We start from the raw sequence: 27,469 nt of genomic DNA, 5'->3' as shown, positions 1-27,469 counted from the left end.
ATATATTGTTGGATTCAATTTGTTGACATTTTGTTAATTTTTACCTCTGTGATCACATAGGCTGTTGGTGTGTTTGTTCTTGTGGTGCCTGTGTCTGGTTTTGGTATCAGGGTAATGCTGGCTCGTTGAATGTGTTGGAAATGTGACTTCCTTTTCATTTTCTAGAAGAGTTAGTGTAGCATTGCTGTTATTTCTTCCTTAAGTGTTTGAGAGAATTCCCCAGTGAAGCCATCTTGGCTTTCTTTGTGGAAAGATTTTAAACTACATGTTTCTTTAGTAGATGTAGAACTACTTGGGTTATCCGTTTCTTCAGGTTTGCTGCCCTTCTGCAGTGTCTCATCTGCCGTTCATACCATCTGGTGTGTTTTCCTCTCGTGTGTTGTTTTCCTCTGGGTGTTCAGTGAGTCTTTTTGGTATCTTCCTTGTGTTTCCTTAACTTTGTAAACGTGTGGAGTACAGTTACAGTAGCTCTGCCACGGTCCTTGTCTGCAAGTCTGTCCTCTCAGTCAGTTCCTGGTGGCTTTGACTGACTGATTTTTCTCCCCATTAAGGGTTGTGTTTTCCTACTGTGCATGTCTGATAATCTTTGGATGTCAGACATTGTGATTTTTGACTTGTGTGTTAGACGTTTTTCTATTCCTATAAATATTCTTGAGCTTCGTTCTGGATGTAGTTAAATTATTTGGAAGCAGTTTGATCTTTTGAATCTTGGTTTGACGATTTGTTAGGCAAGACTAGGGCAGTGTTTTGTCCAGGGCTGATTGCCCCCACTACTGAGGCAAATCCTTCCTGAATGCTCTACCCAGTGTCCTCTGGTTTTGCAGTCTGGTGGGAAGGTGCTACTCCAGGTCCTGTGTGAGCACCAGACACTGTTGTCTCTAAACTTTTTGGGTGGTTCTTTCCCTGGCCTTGGTAGTTTCCTCACACATACGTGCTGGTCAGTGCTCTGCTGGATACTTGAGGGGGACACTTGAGGTCTCCTTGCACATCTCCTAGCCCCTTGCTGGGTGCGTCTCTCCTCTCTGGGCCTTCATCTTGCAGAGTCGAGCCTCAGCTCAGTGCGCCTGCTCCCTAGCCTGGAAATTCTGGAGTCAGGAAGCTGGAGTAGTCGGCGCTTGTCTGTTTCCCATCTCCCAGACATCACTGTCTTTCATAGCCCATTGTGCAGTGTTTTGAAAACTCTTGTTATTTTTATGTTTATTGGGTTATTTCAGGCAGAAGGGTTAGTTTAATCCCTTTGTCTTGACCAGAAGCAGGAGTCCCACCGAGTGTCTAAACTCTCATAGGTTTTTAATTAATAAAATATTATATCGTACAGCTAGGGCTTATTATTCCTTTTTTCCTGGAGATTTGACTATCTGGTATCGATTGCCCATCATTTTTCTTAGTAGAATGACTTTAGAATACCTTTTACACAGCAATATGTCTCATAATGGTCACCATAGATATTATCATAAACAGTGTTTCCAGATGCCCTCGGTGCCCCTGTGCGTGTCTTGAGACCCTGAGGGCTAGGATGCTTACCCTCAAAATGGCATCACACATTCCAGGCGACGTCTCAAGAGGGCCCATGTGGGGTTCATTTGATTGGCTTATGGAGGGGCATGTGCATGGGCAGGCTCATGGCCACTCACAGAGAAGTGCCAGGCAGGCCACGTACGTCTCTATGGAGTGAGCTGTCCAGATCTTGTGGAAGCAAATGGGATAGAAATAGTAAGTGACGTCATTGTGAAATTATTGACTGCTCACTTTATCCCGGTCTCTGATAATGTAGTCGGACAATGCATTTGACCTGGTATTTCAAAATTAAGTTTTTGCTGAGGTGGTGTGGTATGTACTTTGCCAAAGAATCTTATGTGAAAGTAACAATTCTCACCAAAGTGTGAAAGTATTTTTTGTTTTGTTTTGAGGAAGTTTTCAGGATGATGTGAGGGAGAACCTCTTATGTTTTGATGTAGATCCGTCTCCCCATAGTGGGGTCCCTTATCTCCCTGTCAAGGCATCCTCTACTCCTCTAGATCCTTTGGGAGGCCTGCCTAGAAGGAGAAATCAGTTACGGCCTGTCTGCTGCAGCCTGCCTATGGTTTCTTTGTTTGTTATTTTGTTTTTGTTTGGTAAAAAGGGAGATTCAAAGTATGGTGATGAAAGTCTTGACACACTCTCCACCCATGGTCATTTTCCTCCTCTTATGCGAGGAGGAGGATATTTTGAATGCATCGATCTTTTCTGTCTAAGGACCTGAGTTTAGATCTGTAATCACTACTCGCTGAAGAAAGTGTATCTTGTGTGTCTTATGTCTCCATGTTTTCATCCTACTTGTCAGCTTAATGAGACAACAGAAAATTGAAGACTACATTTTCAAGAAGGGTTTCAGAGAAAGGCTAGGTGTTGACTTCAGACTAGTTTTATGCACAAAAACAAGCCCCTCACGGAGGACTTGCAGTTCTGAGAAAAGCCATGCTCTTCGTCTCAAGTCACGAGTGACATCTCTGTGAAGCTGTTCTATCTAGTGGTCACTAGGGGAGGGAAAATGGAGTAGAGCTCGGTATTGAATGTGCTAGCAGGATGGCGAACACTGGTTAGAAAACGGGAAAAAGCCTGGAAGATGGTAGACAAATAGACACCACTTTGAGAGTAACAGGTTAATTGAGAGTGAATTCAATATATAAGTTATTCAGAAACAGGAGAATATTCAAACTCAAATATATTAGGCCTAATAGAAAGAATTTCAGAATTCAACAATATTCATGACTCAATAAAATTCATCATTTGTATTAGGTAACTTACTTTCAACATTTGGAACTGGGAAGCTGTTGTGTAGTCAGTGTGTAAATACAGCCAATAGACTATCAGTGGTTTTCCTTAAAGCCCTTGTCCTAGAAAACTTCCCTCTCATGATTTATCCCCTCACTCAGCTTTGAGTCCTGATTTAGTTTCTACGTTGTGGTTTACTCATTTCTGATAGGCAGGAACCTGGTGAGGTGGAGCCCTGTTAGCACCTTCTCCCCGTGTCGTGAGCTGGGCTCTCTCCAAATAGGCCTGCCATTGAGTGGGGTCCATCTTCACCACTACTAGTTGTGTATCGAGAGACCATCCCTGCTGAGGGAAATCCTTCAATCCTGAACTACTACTCCTGTCTGTACGAACACTGGGCTGGCCTTTAGCTGAAGCGAAGAGTGTGGGTTTTGCCTTGTGCCCCATCCAGTGTATCTTCTTTATCAATAGTCGACTGGGGCATGGTTTTCCCAAGGGCTGGGGGGGCAGAAGGGGGTGTTTTTTTTCCTTTTTCCCCTTCATCTACATAAATAACTCTCAGTACTTTCCTGCTTTCTTCCTTTCTGATTTCTCACTCTGTGATATGTCTCACTGCTTTTTCTCTCTGATCACGACTTTAGCCTTAAAGATCTTTACGTGAAAAGATAATGTTCCAGACCTGGTACACCCTAATTTCATAGATGCTGTGTAGTTCTTTTTACCCCACAGCTCCTTTAATCTCCTTTTTTGGTATACCCCACTGGGGGGAAGCATTTTGTTTTAGCAGCATGAGTGCACTTGGGGTTGAGAGTTTGGCAGCATAAAGAGACAAGCGTTGGACGTTGACGTGCTTGTCTGTTTTGCTTTAATACTAGCTTGTCTGTCCTAATACAGATAACCATCTGAAGAGCTCGGGTGCGGTGGCCTGGCCGACCTACTGATTAGAGAGCAGCTATGATGTAGGGAAAATTCAGACAAGTACGGTTTTCCCTTGGCTCAGTTGTTACAAGGAAAACATCTTGATCTAACACAAGTAGAACCCAGGTGCTGCTGCTGCTTTCCCACCCCCAATTATTGGATTAGTTAAATTCCTTTTCTCTGCGATGACTCTTTTTTTTTTTTTTTTTTTTAAAGATTTTATTTATTTATTTTTCCCCCAAAGCCCCAGTACATAGTTGTCTGTCATAGCTGCACATCCTTCTAGTTGCTGTATGTGGGACGCGGCCTCAGCATGGCTGGAGGAGTGGTGCCTCAGTGCGCACCCGGGATCCGAACCCGGGCCGCCGGCAGCGGAGCGCATCTGCGATGACTCTTGACTGTGTGAACACCCACAGCACGCTAACGTGAAGCGCACGGGGCCAGTCAGATTAGGTACTTGATGCACTTAGAGAAGGCGTTTCTAAATCTCAAAATAGGACTCATCTCCAAAACTTATTTTGGGGAGGGAGACTCCTGTGTTGTGCTGATCCTTATAACAGTACAGAAAAGTCTGCCAGGTCCCTGCCAGTGTGGGTGGAGAGCAGGGCCACCCTCTGTCCTCTTAGGTAACGAGGTGCCTGTAACATGAAGATGCCAGCAGTGACTCAGCAAAAGGCACAGAGAAATGACGGCACCCACAGCAAACCCGGGGTACCCCAGAAGTCCCCAAATTCTCAATTTTAAAAACAAAATAAATCGCAGTGTGCTTCATGTAAATATTAAGTGTGCCAAATAGAACATATTCCAGAAAGAGTTGGTTATAAAATTGAACAATGACAGCATGTCACAACTGGGGAAAGATTGTTTTGAGGACGTTGACTCCTGGTTCAGGAATTAGAGCATTCAGAAAATGGTCCTAAGAAGATGTTCTATGAAGGATGTGTCCCACTAAGCTTATCTTGACTTTTACCAAAGCAAATGCATTTTCTTCCTGTATTATATTAAAAGCTTATTTTGTAATAATTATGTTTGTGGAATTCACTAATGATTAACTACTGGAGCAAAAGCCTTTGTCATGAGGTTATCCTGGGTTTTTTAAGGAAGAAAAGGATAGTAGATCTTTGGCTAAATTATAAATACATGACTACAAAGTGATGAAATTGAAGGGTTTGAGAAAGGAATTGAAGGATGTAAGAATAAAATGTAGATAGGAATCTCTTATTTCTATTGTAAGACAAAATGTAGGGGAACGGTTGTATTTTTTGTTATTATGCAGGTAATAAACTTGCTAGAAGACAGGTTAAAATTTTTTAATTATTGTCATTCCGTGCTCTCTTTTGACCTTTGTAAATATGCGTGTGTTTTATATGGTAGTAATTACTGTATTTATTTAATTTAGGTTAATATGTAGCATTTCCCCTAATATTAAGTATTGGGATTATTAATACTTATAAGTATTACTATAATGAATATCTTTATAAAAATTTAAGTTACCTTTTTTCCTTTGGGAATATGGTATTTGAGTTAAATGCAGATTCTGAAGTGTTTCCACTTCTGTATATGCCCATATTTTTTTAAACAGTTTGAAACTAGTCAGTAGAAAAGCTACATTTCTGTTTATAGTATTTCACATTTGGATCAAATGAGGTGCCAGTTTTGTACATGAGATGTGAAAGGAAATTTTATTAGAACTGGGAAGAATATACAAACATTATTTCTTTGATGTGGATAAAAATATTTTAAGAAAAATGTTTCTGCCTCAGAAACTTGTTTCTTCATTACTTTAAGACAAACTTAAGTAAATTACACACCTAGCCTGCAGAAAAATAAATAGAAAACAAGACAACCTGGCCTGTGTCACCTGGGCATTCGGGATTGTTTTTCCTTCAGCTCATATGGACAGAATCGTTACACTAGTACAAGAAAGGAACTGGGATTCCTGTTGTTCCCACGCCTGTTTGAAAGGTGGTCACTGGGGGTCTGGAGCAGCGATTTCCTGCCCTGGTTGCACATCATGAATCATCTGGGTAAACTCACACACAAATTCCTGTAGCCCCCACCTCAGACGAATGCATCGGAACATCCAGAAACAGGGCCATGGGGACCAAACTTGTGGATTGCAGCCAGGTTTAGAGACGACTGCACTAGGAAAAAATGGGGTATCGTGAGATGCTGAGATGCAGGCTCACCACCTGGGACCCTGGGTATCACAGGCTGTCATAGGTATGCCATTGAGTCTGTGTTCAATATTAACCAGTGTCACGTAGCATTTTACCAACTATTACTGGATTCCAGTGTTGCAACAATAATTGCCCTAAACTTAAACATAATCATTTATTTATAGACGACGTAGGTATGGGGGGGTGCCTTTCTGTTATGATTGTCGCTATATATACGAATAGGTTTCTTTAAAGAATTAATTTGTTATTCATAGTGAATAATTCATTTACTTATTTTGTTTTTAGGCTGTTGAAAATCTTTGTTCTCACAAAGTTTCCCCAACACTCTACAAGCAGCTACGCCAGGTCTGTGAAGATCATGTCCAAGCACAGATTCTTCAGTTTAGAGAATATCCTTTTTTTGGCTCATGAAGTTTGTATTCATTACCTAAATCTTTTGAAACTGAACATTAATAGGATAAAGAACTAATGAGTATCCTTAATATTAAAACAACAGCTTTTTAAATTCCCTTTTATTTATTGAAAAAAACCTTTAATTTGTTTCATATGACCCAATATAATAGATTTTTTTAAGTGGAATTTTTACCATTTAAATTACTTTGCTGATCTGATTAAAGTGAAACAGTGCCTGTTTATTAGGTCTTGTTGAAGTATTTGGAAAGAGTTCTGGAAAAATGTCTTAAAGTTTGAGTTCTGCTATCCTTATTCTTGTAAAAAAAAAACAAAAAACCATCTATATTTGTTTTCTGTTATGTGTAACAAATTTGCACAGACTTTTGTGGTGTAAACCAGCACCCATTGGTCAGCTCACAGTTGTGAGTCTGTGGTCTCACCTGAGGGTTGTCTTCCAGGCTCATTCAGGTGTTGGCAGAATTTGGCCCCCTCACTGGTATGGCTGAGGTCTCTCTTTGCCCCAAGAGGCCCCTTCTCTGACATGTGGTTCTTTACTTCTTCTGGGCCATCAGGTGCATCCTCCTCTGTGGTCTGCCATAACCCATTGTATTCAGAGCTCCACTCACAATTGAGGGCAGGGAGTTATAGGCATGTACACGGGGCGGGGGCATCTTACAGTTCTGCCACCACGCCATCTGTGACCATCTATGCCCAGATATCTGCCAGGGAAACGCTGAGCTCCTTAGCGTCCTGCAGACAGTCCTTTACAATATGGCTTCAGTCCAGTTCCCTAGCCCCCTGCCATTTAGTATAGCCACCCTCATGTCTCATTGGGTAGGAATTAGAAAGTGGATTCTCTTTTCTTTTTTTTTCTTTTGTGAGGAAGGTCAGCCCTGAGCTAACATCCGTGCTAATCCTCCTCTTTTTTTTGCTGAGGAAGACTGGCTCTGAGCTAACATCCATCGCCAATCCTCCTCCTTTTTCTCCCCAAAGCCCCAGTAGATAGTTGTATGTCATAGTTGCACATCCTTCTAGTTGCTGTATGTGGGACGCCGCCTCAGCATGGCCGGGGAAGCAGTGTGTCGGTGCACACCCGGGATCCGACCCCAGGCCGCCAGTAGTGGAGTGCGCGCACTTAACTGCTAAGCCACGGGGCCGGCCAAAGTGGATTCTCTAATTGCAGACAGTCTACTTATGACTACAGTTTTCTGGGCCTCTGTTTCTTCGTTTGTGAAATTAGGTAGGTAGAGCCTGCTCATTTCTAAGTTTTCTTCTGGCTGAGCAAATCTCTTCTCTCCCATTACCCTCACCTTGAGAAACTGAAACATTCAGAGCTCATTGAGATCTCCCTTGGGGCAGCCAGAGCTCTGTTGCCTGGTATTGATGCTCCTGATTAACCATGACAGTGAGCCCATGTGGTCCAGACTGAGGGGTCTCAGTTTAGGACAGTATTTACAGTGCTCCTCATAAATGGGTGAGTGAAATAAATTCTGGTTCTATTGTATTGGCATCTGTAAATAGACCTCTACAGAACTTTCTGGCAAGGCTCTGTCCCAAAGATTATGAGGTCATTCAGGATAATGGTGACCACACCTTTGGAACCTGGCCAGTATGTACCACGTCTCAGAGAGAGGCATCCTGTGAAGGCACACAGAGGCACCCCTCCTGCCTTGGTGCCACAGCTCAGGAATCCCAGGGTCTGGGTGACGGGTCCAGGAACGCAGTGCCAGTATGTTGGCATCTGAAAAGTAGCCATACTCCCAGGCTGGTGGAAGTCATCAGGAGATTACCAGGCTTTCTCTCCAAGACAGGCACTTGTAAGGGTGAGCTGGTGTGACTTTGTCCTAATTCACTTGTCCTAACCTACTTAAAGACTACTTTTTGATTACCTGATGAAATTATCCTCTTGCCAGTTAATCCTATCCTGTGGGTTACACGAATGTGTTCATTAATTCACTCATTCAACAAGTACTTTTACTTCCTGTCTACTGTACTAGAAAATAGAAAAATGGTTGCCGTTCCTGCTTTCTACCCTCCAAGAAGTCACAGTGCTGTGATAGAGGCAAGGGAATGAGCGTATTTCCTTGATGCTGTAATGAAACCATGATTATAAAAATTAACATTTTTTCATAGAAGAAGAAAGAAAAAAAGACACTTGACCATATTAAATGTCCTCATTAGTCTGAGGCATCTTGACTTCAAAAATGGAAGAGTCAGGGACAGGAATTGCAGTACGTGAAGCATTTGGGGCAAAGCTTCCCAGAGGAAGTGACACTTGCATTCCCTCTTAAAGGATGAGCAGGGTCTAGCCAGCTAGAGAGTGAATGAGGCATCAGAATGCAGAGTGTGGAAGGGGTGTTCATGAAAACCTGGAGCGGGCTGATGTGACTAGAACCTGGGAGAATTGGTAGAACCTGGGGCTGTAATGCTATGTTGCAGCTTGGATTTGAATCTTTGTGTAACCTCTTAAGGATTTGGACTTAAATCTGTGAGTGTCTGAGAGTCCTTACAGGTGTTTAAAGCAAGAACCCATGGGCCAGCCCCGTGGCTTAGCGGTTAAGTGCGTGCGCTCCGCTGCTGGCAGCCCGGGTTCGGATCCCGGGCGCGCACCGACGCTTCTCCGGCCATGCTGAGGCCACGTCCCACATACAACAACTAGAAGGCTGTGCAACTATGACATACAACTATCTACTGGGGCTTTGGGGGAAAAAAACAAATAAATTAAAAAATTTTTAAAAAAATAAAAAAATAAAGCAAGAACCCAGTATAATTAGATAGTGTTTTGGGAAGGTGACTTTGGCAGAATGATGAGATAGATTAGAAAGTAGACCAGAGACAGCATGCGTTTATTAAGTATCTGCTATGTGCCAGGTATAATGCTAGGCCCTGGGAAAAATAAACATGAATGAAATGGAATTGACAGAAGCATAAAGGTACGTGTTTATGAAACCATGTGGTAAGGGTTTAAAAAGTTCAGATAAGCTCGTGTGACGTAAAGGAAGAGCACCAGTCTGCCTGGGCAGGTGAGAGCGAGGCAGTGCAGAGGTAGTGCTGTGCACTAGGGATAGAGGTGGTGACGAGTGACAGTCCCACCCTCAGAGCTCGTTTTTGCTGGAAGAGGGGTGTAACCTAGCCCGGTCTTACATTGGCCAAGTGTTAGTGCTATTGCAGGTGCCCAGATACTCACTGGGCCAGGAATATTCCAAAGTGAGCATGTTCAGATTTCTCTTGCCTCTGGGATATTCCAGTATTTCACGTAACTCCTTTCTAAGATTCAGGGACTGCTACCTACTGTATGTTGACTGTGTGCCGCCATTGAGGCCAGCAGAAGAACTCAGGGGGACTTCAGGGAGCCCTTCATAGGTTAAACAGATCGGGTATCCAGGTGGGAAAGGAAGTCTGTGGAATGGAGTCGTCTGCTGTTATTTTCTTAGGTTTCCATATCCATTCCCTTGTTCATGTGTTTGATAAGTTCTGCACTTATCTGCCCCTTTCAAAATAAGTTACCTGCTGTTGGTAACATGCCTTTCCCCAAAACAAAAGAGATTCCTGCACGCACTGTGTGATGCCTGTGCTGAAGCAGGCATCCCACCACGCAGAAGGAAGTACGTGCTGCATGCCTAGGCTCGATGCATGAGGAGTTCTGCTAAAATGGCAAACCAAACTCTCCTCGGAATCTAAACCTGTAAATAACTGTAGATAAAACTCTTTCCTTCCCCTGATTCAGCTTCACAGCATTGCAGCTTTGGTTAGCCACAGAAATGCGAGCTGGCATGGGGCATCAGTGGTCGAGTCACACATGACAACAGCGCAGTCCACAGAACAGAAGGACGCGTGTGAAACACAAAAGCCTGCTGGGGAATCATGAAGCCACACAGCTTCCTTTGAGCATGTCTTTGTGACCTGTGCTGACACGGCAGGCTTTAGGTTTCTTTATAAAGACCTCTGCTCATACTCACATGACCAGTGTGCAGTTAGCACAGGGAGCACGTGCTGGCAGAAGGCTAAGCTTTGTGCATTTGCACAGCATCCGAGTTACAGGTGGCTTCATTAGCCGGAGGACTCAAGACCACATAGCTGGCGAGTGGCCCTTGGTTAGTGGAGGTTTCAGCCGTGAGCGTGACATACTTCCTGCCTCCATGGGCTTTGTAGACCAAGGGCTTGCAAGGAGGCCATGATTAAATAGTCCAGAATGTGAACTTTGATAAATGTTGTGAGAGGAAATGTTATTCTTAGCTGTCACAACCAGGGGATCTGATTTGGGTGAGGGGTGTCAGGAAGTCTGTGATGTAGGATCATGATCATCTGCTCTGTCCGCTGCTGCAGGGGCTGCTCGGTGCCTCTGCTCTGGGATTAGAACAGCAAGATAACCTGGGGGCGAAAATCGGACCTGTCACTTCTCCACTCCACTGTAAGCCCTGTCTTGTTGTTGATGATAATGTTGTTTTTGATTACCGTGATCACAGATATATGTAGTTTTTTCCATGGTACATTATGAGCGTTTTGCTGCTGGATTTTTGTTATTTGTTGTTTGAAGACTTGCCTAACTCACCTTAGTAGACTGCATAAATCCTTTAACTGGGATTGGCCCTTCTCTGGAATTATAAAAAGGATGGTCGTTGGAGAAGCTGTCTGAAGAACAAGCTGTTGACAGGCTATCAGCATGTCTGTATGTTTCACATCCTGGATTGCTCACGTGCGGCTTTGTGGCTACTGCTACAGCTTAGGGTCTGGAATTGATTTTGATATTTAGAAGCCTGGAGCTCAGTAAATGCCTCACCGTGGGGTATTAGCTTAACATTTCATATTTTTTCCCACAGGAAATGGCAAAAATTTATTGATTGAAGATCTATATTGGTTTTATAGAGCTATTTAAGGAAAAGTATCTTTCATTTAATGAACCCTTCACCTTGGACCTTTCCATCCTAACAAAACCCTGCATCTGGAGCTCTGCCTTGCTTACTTGTAGCACCTGAGCTACCCGATGGCGTCAGATTGCTGGTGGGGGTTTAACCCTGTGCAGTCTTGCCTTCCGACGGAGCTCAGCCCCCAGCTGGCATGGACTGCCCGTGGAGACCTGCCAGTGTGTCTGCCACATGGCAAGTGCTTCGTGTCCAGCACTGGGCCAGAGCTGCTGGGTTGCCACTGTGGTGGCACCTGTCTGCATGTGCTTGTGACTGATGCTTAGTTTGTTTTTTCAGACTGTTGGTATAAGGTTCTAATACAGTGGGTCATTATAATTCTGAGTAATTATGAAAGCGTTCCAGAATAACTTGTTAACCATTGAACTATTAGCTCTTTGCTGTGACTGACTATCTATTTTTAATTTATTGGCAAAGCCTCAGAGAAAATAAGATGTTTGGCCAGAGCCACTGATTGTGGTCAGCTACTCTTGCTGGTATGACAAGGATACACGTGTGCCCTCAGTCCTTCCACTGCTCTCCTGATCTTCTGTCCTCTTCCCAAAGTCCTGGCTGGCGTCCTGTCCTCCACTCGCCACCCCCTCCCACCCCCACCGCCCCCGGCCAGGCCTCCCTGCGGACTAAAGACTCCACTGCCTGTCTGATTTTACACGTCACACATTGGCTGGTGTGTTTTTCTCCTCTCTACATGCTAAGGACTTTCTGTATAAGTCTGACAACAGCTCTGAGGGGTGTGCTCTGCTACACATGGAGACACTGAGGCCCAGGGAGGCTTACCGCTTGTCCAGGGTAAGGGGGCTAAGAGGTGGTAGAGCAGGGCTGAAGCCCAGGGAACCCGAGTCTTTCCACTCCCGCAAACCGTTTTGTTCATCTCTGCAGAGGGAATGATGTCTTCGTCATGCTGCTGGGAGCACTAAGTGAGCACGAACGTGAAAAGTGCTTTGTGAACCATAAAGCAGTGTGTAGATATTTATGAGTCCTCGGCTCAAGGCATTTGGCCATGGTTTGCACTAGGAGCCCAAGTGTGGGTTTCTTTTTCCTGTAAACAGCATTTTGAGCCCTTCTTAAAAATATATTCTAAGAGTCAAGCTGAGAGTGTTCCTAATTTGGTACGTGAATGGGACTTCATGTCAACTTTCATCGAGACTGAAAGTTACAGTTAAACCTCAGCCACTTTCCTCTGGCTGCCAGTCCCCCAGTGCTATTACCAGTCGACCTGCTTGCTCACTCCTGGGATAGTGTCTCTAAGAGCTCAGGTACAGGACAAGGGCAGGAGCTGCCCGTTGGGTGGTAGGGCCTTTGGTCCAGCCACCAGACCCATGAGGCCTATGGCCTGGTCGTTAGTTTCAGTTGGCAGGGCTCTGAAAGTAATCAGGCAGCGAAGTAATAAAGGGGACTGGAAGGGGGCAATACGAGATGAAAGACAGGTAAGTGCAGGTGGGGTTAATTATAGGTAAGTGACGCAAGGTGGAGGTGAGAAAAATCACATTTATGATTTTTGAGCTTCTGGTCTTTTGGTGTTCTGATTACTAAATGATGTGTAGTATTCTGTGTCAAAGAGCTGAAATTAAGGGGTTAAAATTAGAATAATTAAATTGGCCAACGTTTCTAAAGTTTTCCTTAGCAGGTCTGCACAGACTCATTAGATAGTGTTTTATTTTTGAAGAAGATTAACACATGCTGGCAAGATCATTGCAGACAAATGGTAAGCTTATTGACTTTTTTATCAAACTGAGTTTATATATGGTGCACTCTCCCTGAATCTTCACCAGCACTGCTTTTATGTCTGATCTCGCTTACACACTTTCTCTCTGGTCTTATTCAGCTTCTAGTTTCACTAGAAAGAAAAGAGATTGGAGTAGCTGGCAGTATGTGCCCTCTTTCAATCCAGCTATCTGTTTTTTTTCTTTTTAATCAAAGCATGGCCTCATCCGTCTTCCCTCACCCACCTAAGGAAGGTCTGGGCCCGATTGTGAGCTGAGATAGGGAAGTTCTGCTCGGGATTCTGTTTTGGGTCAGGTGCTGCTGTCCAGCTCCAGCATGGTTGGACAGCAGAGTAGAGAAAAGTGGAGAGGGTGACTGCTCTTGCAGAATGGGGCTGGCTGCTCACTTGGCCTTCAAACCAACCTGACAGGTAGCTTGTGGTACCCGTGATTCCTGAATGGGTCTCTAAATTTTCCTTAATCCCAGTTTATGCCTAATAATCAAGCCTAAATTCCAGAACTTCTGGAACTAGATAACCAAAGTCTTAGACTTTGTTATAGATGTATTGATCCTAGTTTGATTTTATGTATGTGAGTTTTTAGTGTGACCAGCCTGTTAATTGCTTGAGAGAAAAGATAGTACCAGTAACTTGCCTAGGTAGTTGGATTCTTTTATTTCCTAAATGAGGTAAGTAAGAGACAGTGAATGAGTCTGTGTCCTGGGCCAGGTGCCTGGTAGACGGTAAAAGTAGATGAGTATCTGTTGGTAAGATTTGTTTACGTGTGCGACCAAACCTCTGTGATGAAGTCAGGTAAGTTCCGTGCTGGGAGAATCATAGGGTTACAGTGTGCCGTGTTCGCAGGGCAAAGGGAGCAGTGATTCTCCTGCATCCTCCTCACCCTGCTTGCAGAACAGTCAACTAGATGCACGTGGTCAGGAGCCCATACCAGTACAACAGGAACAAATTATTTAAACAGCTTAGAGCATCTCCCCAGTCTCATGAGATCTACCATGTCAGTCAGGAAGTGACAGATTTCAAAGGTGTCCTTTAGACCTAGTGCTTTAAAATCCCTACAGTCAGATTTTCTGGATAAAAGATAAAAAATCAAATACCAAGGAATAATTAAATTTGGGAAAAAATCAATCATGAGGGTCTTGGTGGGAAACATCTTTTCATCAAGAAACGGTTATTTTTAGATATGAGACAACTAGCATAGTTATAGTTCAAAAGGTCAAATCTTGAATATTTTGTTAGTAAGGTACGTAAATAAGTTCTTCTCTAATTTCCAGATCATGATCAGAAGTATTTTCCTGTTTCTGGATCGCACTTACGTACTTCAGAATTCCATGCTCCCTTCTATCTGGTGAGTGTCCTAGTCGGGAGAGCTCTGTCTGCTACTGTGACTGAAACTGCACGCCTGGCTTATGTCTTCCGTTCTTTAATTTGTTGGTGTGTCTGTGGTCATTTGTCTGTGGTCCTTTATGTCAGCCAAAATCTCTAGTGCACACATCCATGCCCAGGTGGATCTGAGCCTTGGAGTGTCTCCATCACCAGTGAGGGTGATGAGATGTAGAGCCGAGGCAGGCTGTGCCCATGAGGAACAAGTTCTAGCATGTTCTTCAGCTTGCCCTGAGTCACACAGTTGAGGCAAGAGACAAGCACAGAAGTGCTGTGTGAAGCCAGATGCCTGTAACTGGACTCTGGACTTCTGGACCATGTGGAGCCGATGGTACACTCCTCACCTCTGCTGTAAGGGGGAAAGGCTGATGGACTCAGATGCACTCTCTGACAGCTGAAGTTTAAGCCCAGAACAGCTCCTTCCAGTGCTCTGGTGAAACTCTGACCCTGAGGTTCTGAAGCCCCCCGATCCTGCTGACCAGCCGAGGCCAGGGGCCTGGTTTCATTCAGGTTATTGAGGCCTGTTGTTTCAATCTGCTCATCTCGAGTCATCTTTTAGGATGTTATAAATTGGGAACTCCACCCCCATGTTGCTCTGGGTCCCTACTCACAGACTTCCATAGCCTTTGCTGAATGACGCCCCCCCACCTCTGCCAGCTGCCCTGAGTCTCCCCTCTGCTCCTTCCCAAAGTCCTCCCCGACTTGAACAAATGCTTTGCCTTAATCTCGTCCTCGGTTCTTCCTGGTCTCTGGGTGTAGACGTTCATTCTTCTCCCATTCAGAAGTGGTGCTCTGCTCTCTCATTACCTTTAAACCCAAGTTCTTTAAAAAGTTGCTTTCTTTTCCAGCTTCCTCGCCATCCGTTCACTCCAACCCCAGGCAATGTGATTTCTCCTTTCAGCACGTAGAACCTGCTTTGTCTTTATTTTGTATGACCTAGTATCTGTGCAGCTCTGGACACTCTCTCCTTATTGCAGCTCTCCCCATCCTTAATCCCACTTTCCCCTTTGCTTCTCTGACCTCTCCAACCTCCCCTGAGTCCTATGTGTCTGTGCTAGACGCCCATGCGTGTCTGCAGTAAGGCGGGCACTGCACAGAAGAGGTAGCCTTCATTCAGAGAAACGTAAGGATGGTAAAGCTGATGATGACAGCAAACCACAGAGCTTCTACTCTTCAAGGCCCTGTTCTAAGTGCTTCAGCACCTGCTAATTTACTTAATCCTTAGAGCAGCTCTAGAAGGGATGACCATGATCATCCCTATTTTATAGATGGAGAAACTGAGGCACTGAGAGTTCAGATTACTTGCTGTACCCAGGTTTTTGGGCCACCTAGTCTGAACTCTTAATTTATAAACACAATTTATAACACAACCATGTCATGTAAACTCAACAGTACTTATAGCATCAAGTAAGCTATACTGCCCCCAGTCCACTGCAACAGGCAGAGAAACGGAGCATGCTAGGGCAGTTCAACAAGAATCATGGTGCAGGTGCGCGAGAAACGCACAGGGAAGGATGAGGGGGGCGGAGCCTTGGCCAAAGCTTCAGAATGGGCAGGAGTAATCGGGGAGCCAAGGTAGACAGGTGGTAGAGGAAAGGAAGCAGGAAGCTCCAAGTATCACCTGCTGTGGAAACAGGACGCAGCGTGCCCGGGATGCGCCGTTTGTGGGAGAGTTGGGGAGGTGGAGCTGATGAGATGGCCTGATGGCTGTCTGTGGGGCTACTGAAGCCTGCAGCTGACGTTGCTGGAAGTTTAGGAAGAAGATTCTAGTGGCAATAGAGCAGGTGGGTTAGAGTGGACAATTAGCACCTCCTGCGCACCGGGAACGTGCTGGCCCTGTGTTGAACTGTTTTATAGGCGTAGAACAATACGTGTGGTCCCCATTTACAGTTAAGGAAGGACAGGCATAGAGAGGTTAAGTTCTTGCCCAGGGTCACAGCGAGCAAGGGGTAGGACTAGGATTCAAACCCACCTGGCTAGTTTGAACCCGCTTGACTGACCACCACGCTTAACTGCTTTGTCTTTGAAGTGCATGGAAGACTGCGGCCTGCGGCTCCTCCAGGGTGCAGGAAAGGTCCACTGTGATTGTGGGGAGCAGTGTAGGAGGAGCGGGCTCTCCACACAGATGGGGCTCCCCAGAACCCGTGCTCACCCGCAGACTGGTCGTTGCATCTGGCACTCACCACTGCCACTGCTCACCACTAATACCACTCCCAGCACCGCCGCCACTTCCCGAGCTCCCCATTCAGGAGACCTGGTGGGGCTCAGGCATCTGAGTTTTGTCCCCGTCCTCAGTGTTTGGCACCTAGGGGACCTGCAGAGGTGTTTGGACAAAGCAGAGTCTGTTATCACATGGTTTTTGTGCACAGTGACAGCTGAATTTAGGAATTCTCCTGAATTCCTCAGGCAATGAGCTGAGGAAGTATGATGGACTCTTAAAGCCACATTTTAACTTCCTTTCTCCAATAGAAAGGACCAAACAGGAGAGAACCAAGTGCCGGGGAGGAGCAGTGGATGACAGGCTGCATAGAGGGACCAGAGAAAGAAGAGGGAAGGACAGGGCGGGTGGGAGGGTGTTGGGTGGGGCGGGTGGAGGTGCTAGAGCCCTGAACATCTCTGATCATGCCCCCAGGAGGAATGGTGTGACCACGGGCTGAAGACACAGGTTTCTGCAGGATTGATGTACTTTTCAGTGACACGCTGACCTAGTAATGCCTCAGCACTCCTCTTGGGACAATTGCTTGAGCATGCCAGGAAGACAGACAGCCTCGATGAGGAATGAAACACAAGGCACACCAGACTGGCTGAGAATGAAAGTTTTAACGGAGGGACTCTTGACACCTGCATTGAGAGAATTAGCAACAGTTTGGGGATGACACTCATAGTGTAGCTGGAGCTTCACCTAAAACTTCTAAAAAATGAAACTAAAATAATAGTTTTGTTTTTTACTGTTTGTACAGGGATATGGGGTTGGAACTATTTAGAAACCATATTATTAGTGATAAAATGGTTCAGAGTAAAACTATTGATGGAATCCTGCTATTAATTGAACGAGAGAGAAGTGGTGAAGCTGTGGACCGAAGCTTATTGCGAAGTCTGCTGAGTATGCTCTCTGACCTTCAGGTAAGTATCTCATTGTGCTGCTTGTACCAGTAATTCTTAGTAGTTTATGAGAAAAACTTAGATCCCTGCCTAACTGCTACAGCAAAATAAATGGATGTATCAAAGATTTAAGTGTAAAAAATGAAATCATAAAAGCATTTGTTGAAAATACAGGAGATTTTTTTTTAACCCCTGGAAAGAGAATGATTCTTAAGCTGGTACTATACCAGGAGCCACAAAAAGCCCTTACAACATGGACCCAATGCTCCATAGAAAAAAGACCAGGGCCTGTTGGCGTTCTCAGAGGAGAGCAGTGAGGTGGACTGGTTTGCCCTGGTCCACCAAGCCAGGGTCAGCTAAGCCTCTGGGATCAGCTGAGCTGGGGTCGGCCGAGCAGAGGTCAGCTAGGCCAGGATCAGCTCAGTAGAAGTCAGCCAGCCAGGAGTTGGCTGAACCAAAGTCAGCTAAGCAAGAGGTCAGCTAAGCCTCTAGGGTTAGCTGAGCCTGGGTCGACCAAGTCAGCCTGCCGAGGCCTCAGCGGAGGAGTGGCAGGTATGGACAGTGTATTAGTGCAGGTCACTGCAGCTGTGCTCCCTTGAAATTTGGGATACATCAGCACTTCAAAAGGTAGGTTTCTTTACTGTAATTGGTCAATAACTCTGCTCATTTCTTAGGTATATAAAGATTCATTTGAACTGAAATTTTTGGAAGAAACTAATTGTTTATATGCTGCAGAAGGCCAAAGGTTAATGCAAGAAAGAGAGGTGAGATAAAATGTTCCCGAATTACCTTATTGCATTTTTATAGATGTGCATCTAAGGGTGATTTCTACATGTTTGTCTTTTCACACATGCATTTTATTGAAAATTTTCTGAAAGCTACAATCGAGCTGAAATTCCCAGTAATGAGCTTCATTCTTATTAGAGTAAGGATTTGATTTCTTTCCCTTAACTTAGAAACTCTTTTATTCCCCTCTTCCCCAAATAAAAAAGCCAGTGAGATAGCCTCTAAAGTGCATAAAGGAACTCAAGTTGAAGCAAGAGGATAAAAGGTAAATCTTAGATGTGAAAGATAAATCTAACACATCAGAAAGTTTCATCTGTGTGAGCCATTGAAAAAATTGCCAAAATAAGCCTTGTGAAAAAACACATAATAGTAGCATGAGCCCAAAACACTGGATAACCAGTTTCACAGGTTTTAGAGCCCAGTCCTGAAGAATGCCCCTCAGGACCGTCACCCACATGTCACTTGTACTGCACAGGATGGACCTGACCATTGCTTCCTTCGTCCTGGTTTTGGGGGAGTTGCATGTCTGATACCACTAGACATGCTGCTGCCACTAGATCAGAACCTCCAGATCTGTGTCATGGGGCCTTTCCTGTGCTGTCACATGACAGCAGGGACATCCTTTCCCCTGGAAAAAGTGCATTTTGACGTCTCCTGCAATCACGCTGTTAGCGTCCCCACATGAACAGCCAGCCCGTGCGTGAGCTTGTGCTGGCCTGCTGTGCGTGAGCCGGGGGGGCCTTTGGGCTCCACGCTCTCCACCCCAGGTGCTGCTGCTCACCTGTCCGTGGGGCCCCAGTGATGGGAGGGACCCGGGGCGTCGACCCAGGAACTTCATTGTGAACAGGCACGGCAGTGCAGTGCTGCCTTGGCTCTAATTCTAGAGGTTAATTGTAATCTCCAGGATTGAGTTTAAGGAAACTTTCTACAGTGTACCCCCCGGAATACACACATGCTTCCTACTTTACCACCACCCCACCCCCATTAATCTGTGTTCATATTTGGCTTGAGCATATATCTGCTTTTTTTTTTAATTTTATAAGGAAAACAATATTTCAGTTTCTTGGATAACATCAAGAATCTTTTTGTTACTAACATGTTTAAATATTTTGTTTGGAAGGTTCCGGAATACCTTAACCATGTAAGTAAACGTTTGGAGGAAGAAGGAGACCGAGTAATCACATATTTAGACCACAGCACACAGTAAGTACTATTCATTAATTTAGTTTTTGCAGTTTGACCATAGGTGAAACATTTTCCTGGTTGGTTATTGAAAAAAATGATATCTTTGTAGGCTCAGTCAGTACACCTGAGAGTATTTTTGCTTCCTGCACATTTCTCTTATATTATTTGTGATTATTTATCACTTGTAAGTGTAAGTCAGATGCTACCAACAGTTAATTCCCCAGTGTAACTACAAGTGCCCATCATGAGTTATCATCCAAAGGGAGTAATTCAGGCTGAGATACTTGGCCTCTTTGGGTTTTGAGGCGAGTTCTATTTATATTAGTGGGGTATAATTGAATATTAGGCAATTTTATTATAAACATTTTGCTAGACATCTATTATAGCTGTAATTTTTATTTACAGTACTCAGTCACATTATTTTCTCTTTTCATCTATTTTTTTCTCTAAACCTGAGGTCGATGAGTAGTTAGGGAAAAATAAAAGGGAAAAATTTTGTGAAAGTCTGTGTCAGGCACATAATATTTATTCAAGTGAGAAGAGATAAGAACAGAAACATGGGAGATAGGAAAGAAAGGGGTTTTTTTTGTTGTTTTTTTTTTTTTTTGGTGAAGAAGATTAGCCCTGAGCTAACATCCATGCCAATCCTCCTCTTTTTGCTGAGGACGACTGGCCCTGGGCTAACATCCGTGCCCATCTTCCTCCACTTTATATGGGATGCCACCACAGCATGGCCTGACAAGTGGTGCCTCAGTGCGCGCCCAGGATCCGAACCCGGGCTGCCAGCAGCAGAGCGCATGCACTTAACCGGTATGCCACGGGGTGGGCCGAAAGGGATGTTTTTAAGAGACTAAGGTGGTAAAATGTGCAGAAATTGTTGACTCATTGGTGAGGAAGGAGGCGGGCAGGATGGTGACAGTTTGGGAATACAGAGAATAGAGGGTCGTGAGAGAAAAGATGAAGTTGCTTTTAGACACGTTGAGTGCAAGACGCCTGAGGGAAATCCAAGATCTGCAGAGAAGTGACAGCCTAGCAGCAGCCAGAACAGGGCTGCTCAGGGTTATGTGGGGATGCGTCCCTTCAGCTGGGAGCAGGCGGGCCCACAGGGGCTGGAAACAGACAGCAGGAGAGACCAGGGGAATAGAGTAGAGAGCAGGGTCGGAAAAGCCAAGGAGAAGATGATGAGTGATGTCAGAGCTTGCCATTGGGTCAAGTCATGGAAGGATGAAATCTTTGTTGAGTGTCTGCTACATTTTTTCTATTTGTGATATTCTCCATATAGCTTATTCCATTTATGTGTATGAAGGTCGAGAACAGGCCAGGCTAGACAGTGTACTGATCAGGGAGACACGTGTACATATGGTCGAATTGTGGGAAAGCTCAGGCATTGCACACACAGGCTACGGGATGGAGGAAGGATGGGGACAGTGGCAGCTGAGACGCTCCCCTTTGTGGGCCGGGGGTGGTAGGCACAGTGGTACCTTCCTTTGCTCTTTCATATGTGCTTACATGCTCTTTGGTATATATGCTACATTTTAAACCCCTCCTCCCAGTTTTAAAAAATACATTACTTAGAAGTATATGTAAGTTATTTAAGCAAAGGAATCCTAGGTAAGGGTGGTTCACTTCCAGGGTCAGGTCTAGATGAGTGGGAGGTTTGCAAGGAGCACTGACGAGATGGCTTCTGTGGTATTGGCTGATTCAGATATCACAGAGTAAAAAATAATTTTCAAAGAAAGAAGAGGGATACAGAGGATCAGCGGGCTGCACAGTCTTGGTGCTGGGCTCCCAGAGCCCACACGTCCCACGTGCCTCCATCAGAGCGTGGCAGATGGCAGTGCAGGGAAAGTGCACTTGACAGCAGCAGTGGATTGCTGTCTATGACCTACCCTGTTCCTGAGCCACGTGGAACTTCCATGCTGGAGAACACAGCCACGTCACTTGGCAGGCCCTGCCCCAGGGACAGGTTCTGTGTTCCTCTAGGACTTTGGCCTGTCAGCATTGGTCTCCTGAAAGGACCCACTGTCCTGTTAGTTGGAATCACTGGATGGTATGGCAGGAATTCTCGTACCACAAATCAGTGTATTATCACTGTAGTTTATGAGTCAATTTTCAGGGACTTGGATGCTACAGACAGTTAATTCCCCAGGACTGCTCCTGAGCTCTGTGCACCTCTGAGTACGAGGAGTTTGTACTGTCTGCCCCTTGGCTCGTACCTGTCGCAGCACTTAGGCTATTATAGGACTCCATGAACTGTTGGAATGAAAAATGTGATTGAGTTTCTCGCCCTGCAGAATCAAAGCCTAGACCATAAATTGTCAAGAAGCAGTGATTCTATGAACACATGAAAAGCTGCTCAACATTGTTAGTCATCAGGGAAATGCAAATCAAAACCACAATGCAGGGGCCGGCCCCGTGGCGTAGTGGTTAAGTGCGCTCGCTCTGCTGCTGGCGGCTCGGGTTCGGATCCTGGGTGCGCACCGACGCACTGCTTGTCAGGCCACGCTGTGGCAGCATCCCATATAAAGTGGAGGAAGATGGGCGTGGATGTTAGCTCAAGGCCAGTCTTCCTCAGCAAAAAGAGGAGGATTGGCATGGATGTTAGCTCAGAGCTGATCTTCCTCACAAAATAATTAATTAATTAATTAATTAAGAAAAAAATCCACAATGCAGTACCACTTCACACCCACCAGGGTGGCTATAATAAGAAAGGAAAGCAGTAAAAAGCATTGTTGAAGATGTGAAGAAATTGGACCCTTGTGCATTGCTGGTGAGAATGTAAAATGGAGCAGCTGCTATAGAAAACAATTTGGTAGTGCCTCAAAATGTGAAACGAGTTACCGTATGTTTCTCCAGCATACCATTTCTACTCCTAAATGTATAGAGAAATGAAAACATACGTCCGCACAAAACTTGTGCAGAAATGTCCACAGCAGCATTATTCATAATAGTCAATAGAAACAACCCATTCTTAGCTGATGAATGAATAAACATACAATGGAATGTTATTCGGCAATAGAAAATACTGGAGTACTGACACATGCTACAACATGGGTAAACCTGGAAAACATGCTAAGGAGAAGAAGACAGTTACAGATGTCACATGTTGTAGGATTCCATGTATAGGAAAGGTCCAGAATAGGCAAAGCTGCAGAAGTTAGAGCTTGCCTTGGACCTGGGAGGCAAGACAGAGGGCATAGGCGTAACTGCGGATGGGTGCGAAGTTTCTTTGGGGTGATGAAGATGTTCTGAAATGAGATCACGGTGATGGTTGTGCAGCTCTGTAAATAGACTAAACACCGTTGAATTTACACTTTGAGCAGGTGGATTTTACAGTACGTAAGTTACATCTCAGTAGAGCTGTGAGGGGAAGAGCGGCAGCAGCAGCTGGCCCTTCTTGCCGTCGCCCCTCTCACCAGCCCTCTGGGACGCTCTCCTCTCTGTCCCCCTCCCTCCCCTGGCTCACTGCCCCTTCCTGGAGGCAGACTCACTGAACTCCAGTCTCAGCTACGCCACTCACTAGCCGTGTGCCTGGGCAAGTCGACTATCTCTGGACTGTTTCCTCCTCTGTGCGTGGGGACTGGAATGTCTGCTGCCTCTCTCTAGGATTGCTGTGAGGTTTAAGTGAGGTGGTACATTAAAAAGTTCCTGATAAAATGAAGGCTTGGGAAGATGGTGAAAATGAATAATCCTAGGAATAAAGCAGGTGGTCTGATCTTCTAAAAGAAAAAAAAGAACTAAATGAACTGTGGATAATGAACCAGGGAATAGTGGTGTGTGTCCCTATGAATATGGCAGTCATACTTGTGAATTTCCAGATTTTCAAATACTCTGTTCTGCGTGACACTTACACAACTTCGCCAACACGAAGAAGCTTCTATGATAAGGAGGATTTTGATAACTGGTAATGGTGGAAAACAGGCAGAAAGAAGTGAGGACAGAAGGACACAGCTGTAGCAGTAGAGGGTGGGGTTTTATGGGACCTGGAGTGGGGAAGGGATTGGGGTGGAAGATGAGGGCAGACATGTGGACGCAACCTGGGAAGTAATGCGCGTTGCGTAGGGCAAGACTTAAACATTGGAAAAGTGGCTGGAACGAGAGTGCTGGCTGCCTGCCAAGCCTGGGGGTCTACTTACCCTACAAGCTGTGCGCTTGCCTGTCTGCCGGTGTCCCCTTCCCTGGACCCATTGGCCTTTTCATGTTATTCAGTAAATTGTTTTTGGAAAGACTTCAGAGTCTGTATCAGCAAGGGTGATGCCATGCGTGAGGGAAGTGCTTGTTGTGTAACCTTTTGGTTTCTGATTGACGCCACACTGTGTCTGTGTAGACGGTAAACTCCCATCCTTTACAGCTAACGAAAGTCCTTTAACTTGCTTCATGACACTTTTTCTTTTTGCCTTCTCTAGGAAACCACTCATTGCTTGTGTGGAGAAACAGCTGTTAGGAGAACATTTAACAGCAATTCTGCAGAAAGGTAGATTTTCCTTATTCTTGTGTCAAACTGAATAGTAAGTGAAACACTGTAAATAACAATGTAAAGACATATGTTGTTATAATAAGACAATCATAAAAAATTATTAAAAATAATGAGTTGATTAGCCATTGGGGGGAAAATGAGTTGAGAAGTAGTGAAAGGCATCTGGTAGAAGTACAGTACAGGCTAGAACGACGTGAAGTGCCACACAGGTTGGGAGCTTCCCAGAGACCCTCTAGACTGCAGACAGCTGGAAGCTGGGTACTTACACAACACTCACTGTGTCATTGTCTATGTACACTGACATGGGGCGGGGCACTCAGAGAGCTTCCGCAGGGGCACACACAGGCTGTCTATGGTGGGACAGGCTGTTAGATTTTCACGGGGCTTCCTCCCTGTACCCTTATTGTGGCTGATTGTCAGATGAAGTGCCAAACATGTGGTCTGCTTGAGCCAGAGGACACTTTTCTATGCTGATTATCCTGGAACAACAAGCAGACAGAGAAGAGAACACGTTATATTGCTAGTTGTACAGTTTTAGCTCCCCTCACATTCGCTGGTGGTGGTCTTAGAGCTTTGTTAAAGAGTAATTCAAACTGCTCTGCAGCAACAGTGACACTGCTTCTTGTGTATGTAGCCTGTCCTTTTATAGTCGATATGATATAGTCACTCAATCTATCCTTTTTTATTTCTACCCTTCAAAATGTGCTTAATTCTCTGGAAAATTATAATGAGCACGGTCTAACCTTTTATAACACTTTAGTACTTACCGTTAGTTTTTATAACTCTTACGTATTTAATGTTACCATTTGAAAGTCATTTTGGAACTACAGGATCTATTTCAAGGTATTGGAAACCTTAAGGTTTAATTTGGGGAAGGCCCTAAATAGTACCCAAATATATCCTGGTTTGGGTTCTCCTTTGCCAGATAGGAGTAATGAGATACCTGAAAGTGAAACTTCCTAGTGAAACCAGAATAGAAAACGGAAAGGGGAAAGAATTAGCATTATTGAGCATCTACTGTACTTTGTGTAAATATCTTCTAGTCCCAGAACAGCCCTGTGAAATCCTCACCCCCATTTTACAAGTAAGAAAACTGAGGCTCTAAACAGCTTGACATTGGTGCCTTGAATCATAGCTCTTAAGTTGGGAGCCAGGGTGCAAACCTGGATGTCTTTCTCCTCACACCACATCAAAACCTATCAGGCGGTATGCATGGACGCGGTCTTAATTTACTGTCCACCTAAAACAAGTGCATTCAGAATTCATACTAGGTGTTTTTAAAAAAGGAGTCACTTTATAAGAAAAAAGCACTTCAAGTAAATAGTGTAAATTTGCATAAATTGTTTCAATGCATGGGGTTTTTTTTTGTGAGGAAGATTGGCCCTCAGCTAACATCTGCTGCCAGTCTTCCTCTTTTTTTTTTTTTTTTTTTTTTTTTGGTGAGGAGATCAGCCCTGTGCTAGCATCCGCCAATCCTCCTCCGCCAATCCTCCTCTTTTTTTTTTTTTTGCTGAGGAAGACGGCCCTGGGCTAACATCTGTGCCCATCTTCCTCCACTTTATATGGGACGCCGCCACAGCATGGCTTGCCAAGCAGTGCGTCGGTGCGCGCCCGGGATCCGAACCAGCGAACCCCGGGCCACCGCAGCGGAGTGCGCGCACTTAACCGCTTGCACCACTGGGCTGGCCCAAGTCTTCCTCTTTTTGCTGAGGAAGATAGTCCCTGAGCAAACATCTGTGCCCATCTTCCTCTGTTTTATATGTGGGATGCCTGCTACAGCATGGCTTGATGAGTAGTATATAGGTCCATGCCCAAGACCCAAACCCACAAATCCCAGGCAACCAAAACAGAGCACGTGAACTTAACCACTGTGCCCCGGGCCAGCCCCTCAATGCATAGTTTTTGATAAGCAAAATAGTTTTAAGAAAATGGTAAATTATATGTATGTAAAAAGCTTAATCTAAATTTTATTAGAGACATTTACAAATACAAAGCTGTAATTTTTGAATTCTTGAAGACATTATTTGGGGTTTCAGTAAGATAAATTATAAAATAAAAGTTTTTATTTACATCAGTAGATCAAAATGTAATTTAGAGAAATAACATTCGGAGCCCTTGCTAAGGATCTGTAATTATAGCCCCACGATGCATCTGTGTACATCTTTAAACCACCTTTGACGTGTGGACATTGTGCCCGTTTTACAGAAGACTTGGAGACTTTGTGAAGTAACATGAGTAGCTCATAGCTTTTCTCCTCTAACTTAGCTGCCTCTCCATAGTTATCGTAAAGGAAATATTTAGAAAATCTATGAAAGCTCCTCTGATTGTAGTAGTTTTAGAAAATCTCTATGAAATTTACCTAAAACAGTCAAAACTTTTAAAACTTTTAAAATGAAGTTAAGTACTTCAACATATCTGATAAACAATAAATGTTTTTCTCACAGTTTTTTATATCTGAATAAAGTTAATCAACTAAAAGATTAGATCTGATAGCTTATCCTTTGACAAATACACTTTCTGACCGATGACTAAATGAGAAGTAACTTTGAATCATGAACTTCCCAGGACAAAGAGCTGACATGAGTATTTTCAGACCATTGCCACTTTAGTGAAATAAGAGGGCTTTAGTGACGTGAAGAAATAAAGAATATATCTCCCAGCATGTTCAGAAAAATGAGATTCACCTAAGGAGATGATAAAGTTTAACTTGTAAATTAGGCACAGTGAGAGATTAACAACTTCTGTTTGGCGTATCTGAACTGCCAGCATGACTACTCTTGCGTTTTGGGGCCATTATTAAGTAAAATAAGGGTGACTTAAACACAAGCACCGAGATTCCTGACAGTCCATCTGATGACTGAGACAGCTACTAAGTGACTCACGAATACAGCATGGATCTGCTGGACAAAGGGATGATTCGTGTCCAGAGAAGGGCGGAGCAGGACAATTCGAGATTTCATCACGCTGCGGAGAACGAACCACGTGCAATTTAAAACTTATGAATTGTTTATTTCTGGGCTTTCCCATTTAATATTTTCAGACCTTGGTTGACCACAGGTAACTGAAACCGTGGAAAGCAAAACCACAGATAAGGAGGGACTACTGTACAGAAATAAGGAGTATTCCCTAAATTTCTAAGTTACATATTAACTTTCTTCTGGTGCACACCATATTCTGCTTTAGTGTTTCCTCATGCTGACTTACTAATGTGATATGCTAACACTGACTGTGTGATCTCAGGGCTTGATCACTTACTTGATGAGAACAGAGTGCCCGACCTCACTCAGATGTACCAGCTGTTCAGCCGCGTGAAGGGCGGGCAGCAGATCCTGCTACAGTACTGGAGCGAGTACATCAAGGTGTGTGGGGTTTGTCCTGACAGTGTTGCTAACTGCTTTGTGCAAGGGCTGGGTGCCCCGTCTCCAGGAAACTGCAGTACCCGGCAGAGGGACCTGGACTGCTTGGAGGGACATCCATGTCTTCATTGAAGGTGATCGGGTGGACAGTGGTCTTCCATTTCCTTCCAGATCACTTGTGCCAACTTTTTTTTAAGATAATACCAACAGTGATCAACACCATCCAGGTATAAACATGACTTAAAAGGCTAGTTTGGCTATTTGTCATCAGCATAAAGACTAGTTGAATTCTA

At 44.5% G+C, this 27,469-nt stretch overlaps 1 protein-coding gene across 1 annotated transcript in view; it reads left to right on the top strand.

Annotated features, from left to right (window-relative positions):
• CUL4A (cullin 4A) overlaps positions 1-27,469 on the top strand; it is a 52,734-nt gene that overhangs the window by 4,515 nt on the left and 20,750 nt on the right. Inside the window, exons 3-10 of the mRNA XM_087435817.1 lie at positions 6,138-6,242; positions 12,804-12,872; positions 14,162-14,235; positions 17,231-17,393; positions 18,047-18,136; positions 19,279-19,361; positions 23,750-23,817; positions 27,061-27,179. Of these exons, the coding sequence (XP_087291943.1) occupies positions 6,138-6,242; positions 12,804-12,872; positions 14,162-14,235; positions 17,231-17,393; positions 18,047-18,136; positions 19,279-19,361; positions 23,750-23,817; positions 27,061-27,179 (771 nt within the window). The remainder of the gene's footprint in view (positions 1-6,137; positions 6,243-12,803; positions 12,873-14,161; positions 14,236-17,230; positions 17,394-18,046; positions 18,137-19,278; positions 19,362-23,749; positions 23,818-27,060; positions 27,180-27,469) is intronic.

This window comes from Ceratotherium simum, chromosome 10 (genome assembly GCF_057802395.1).
Source record: "Ceratotherium simum simum isolate JZ-2026a chromosome 10, ASM5780239v1, whole genome shotgun sequence".
Taxonomy (NCBI): Eukaryota; Metazoa; Chordata; class Mammalia; order Perissodactyla; family Rhinocerotidae; genus Ceratotherium; species Ceratotherium simum.
The sequence above is the reverse complement of the archived record's forward strand: the minus strand, read 5'-3'. Positions and strand labels throughout refer to the sequence as shown.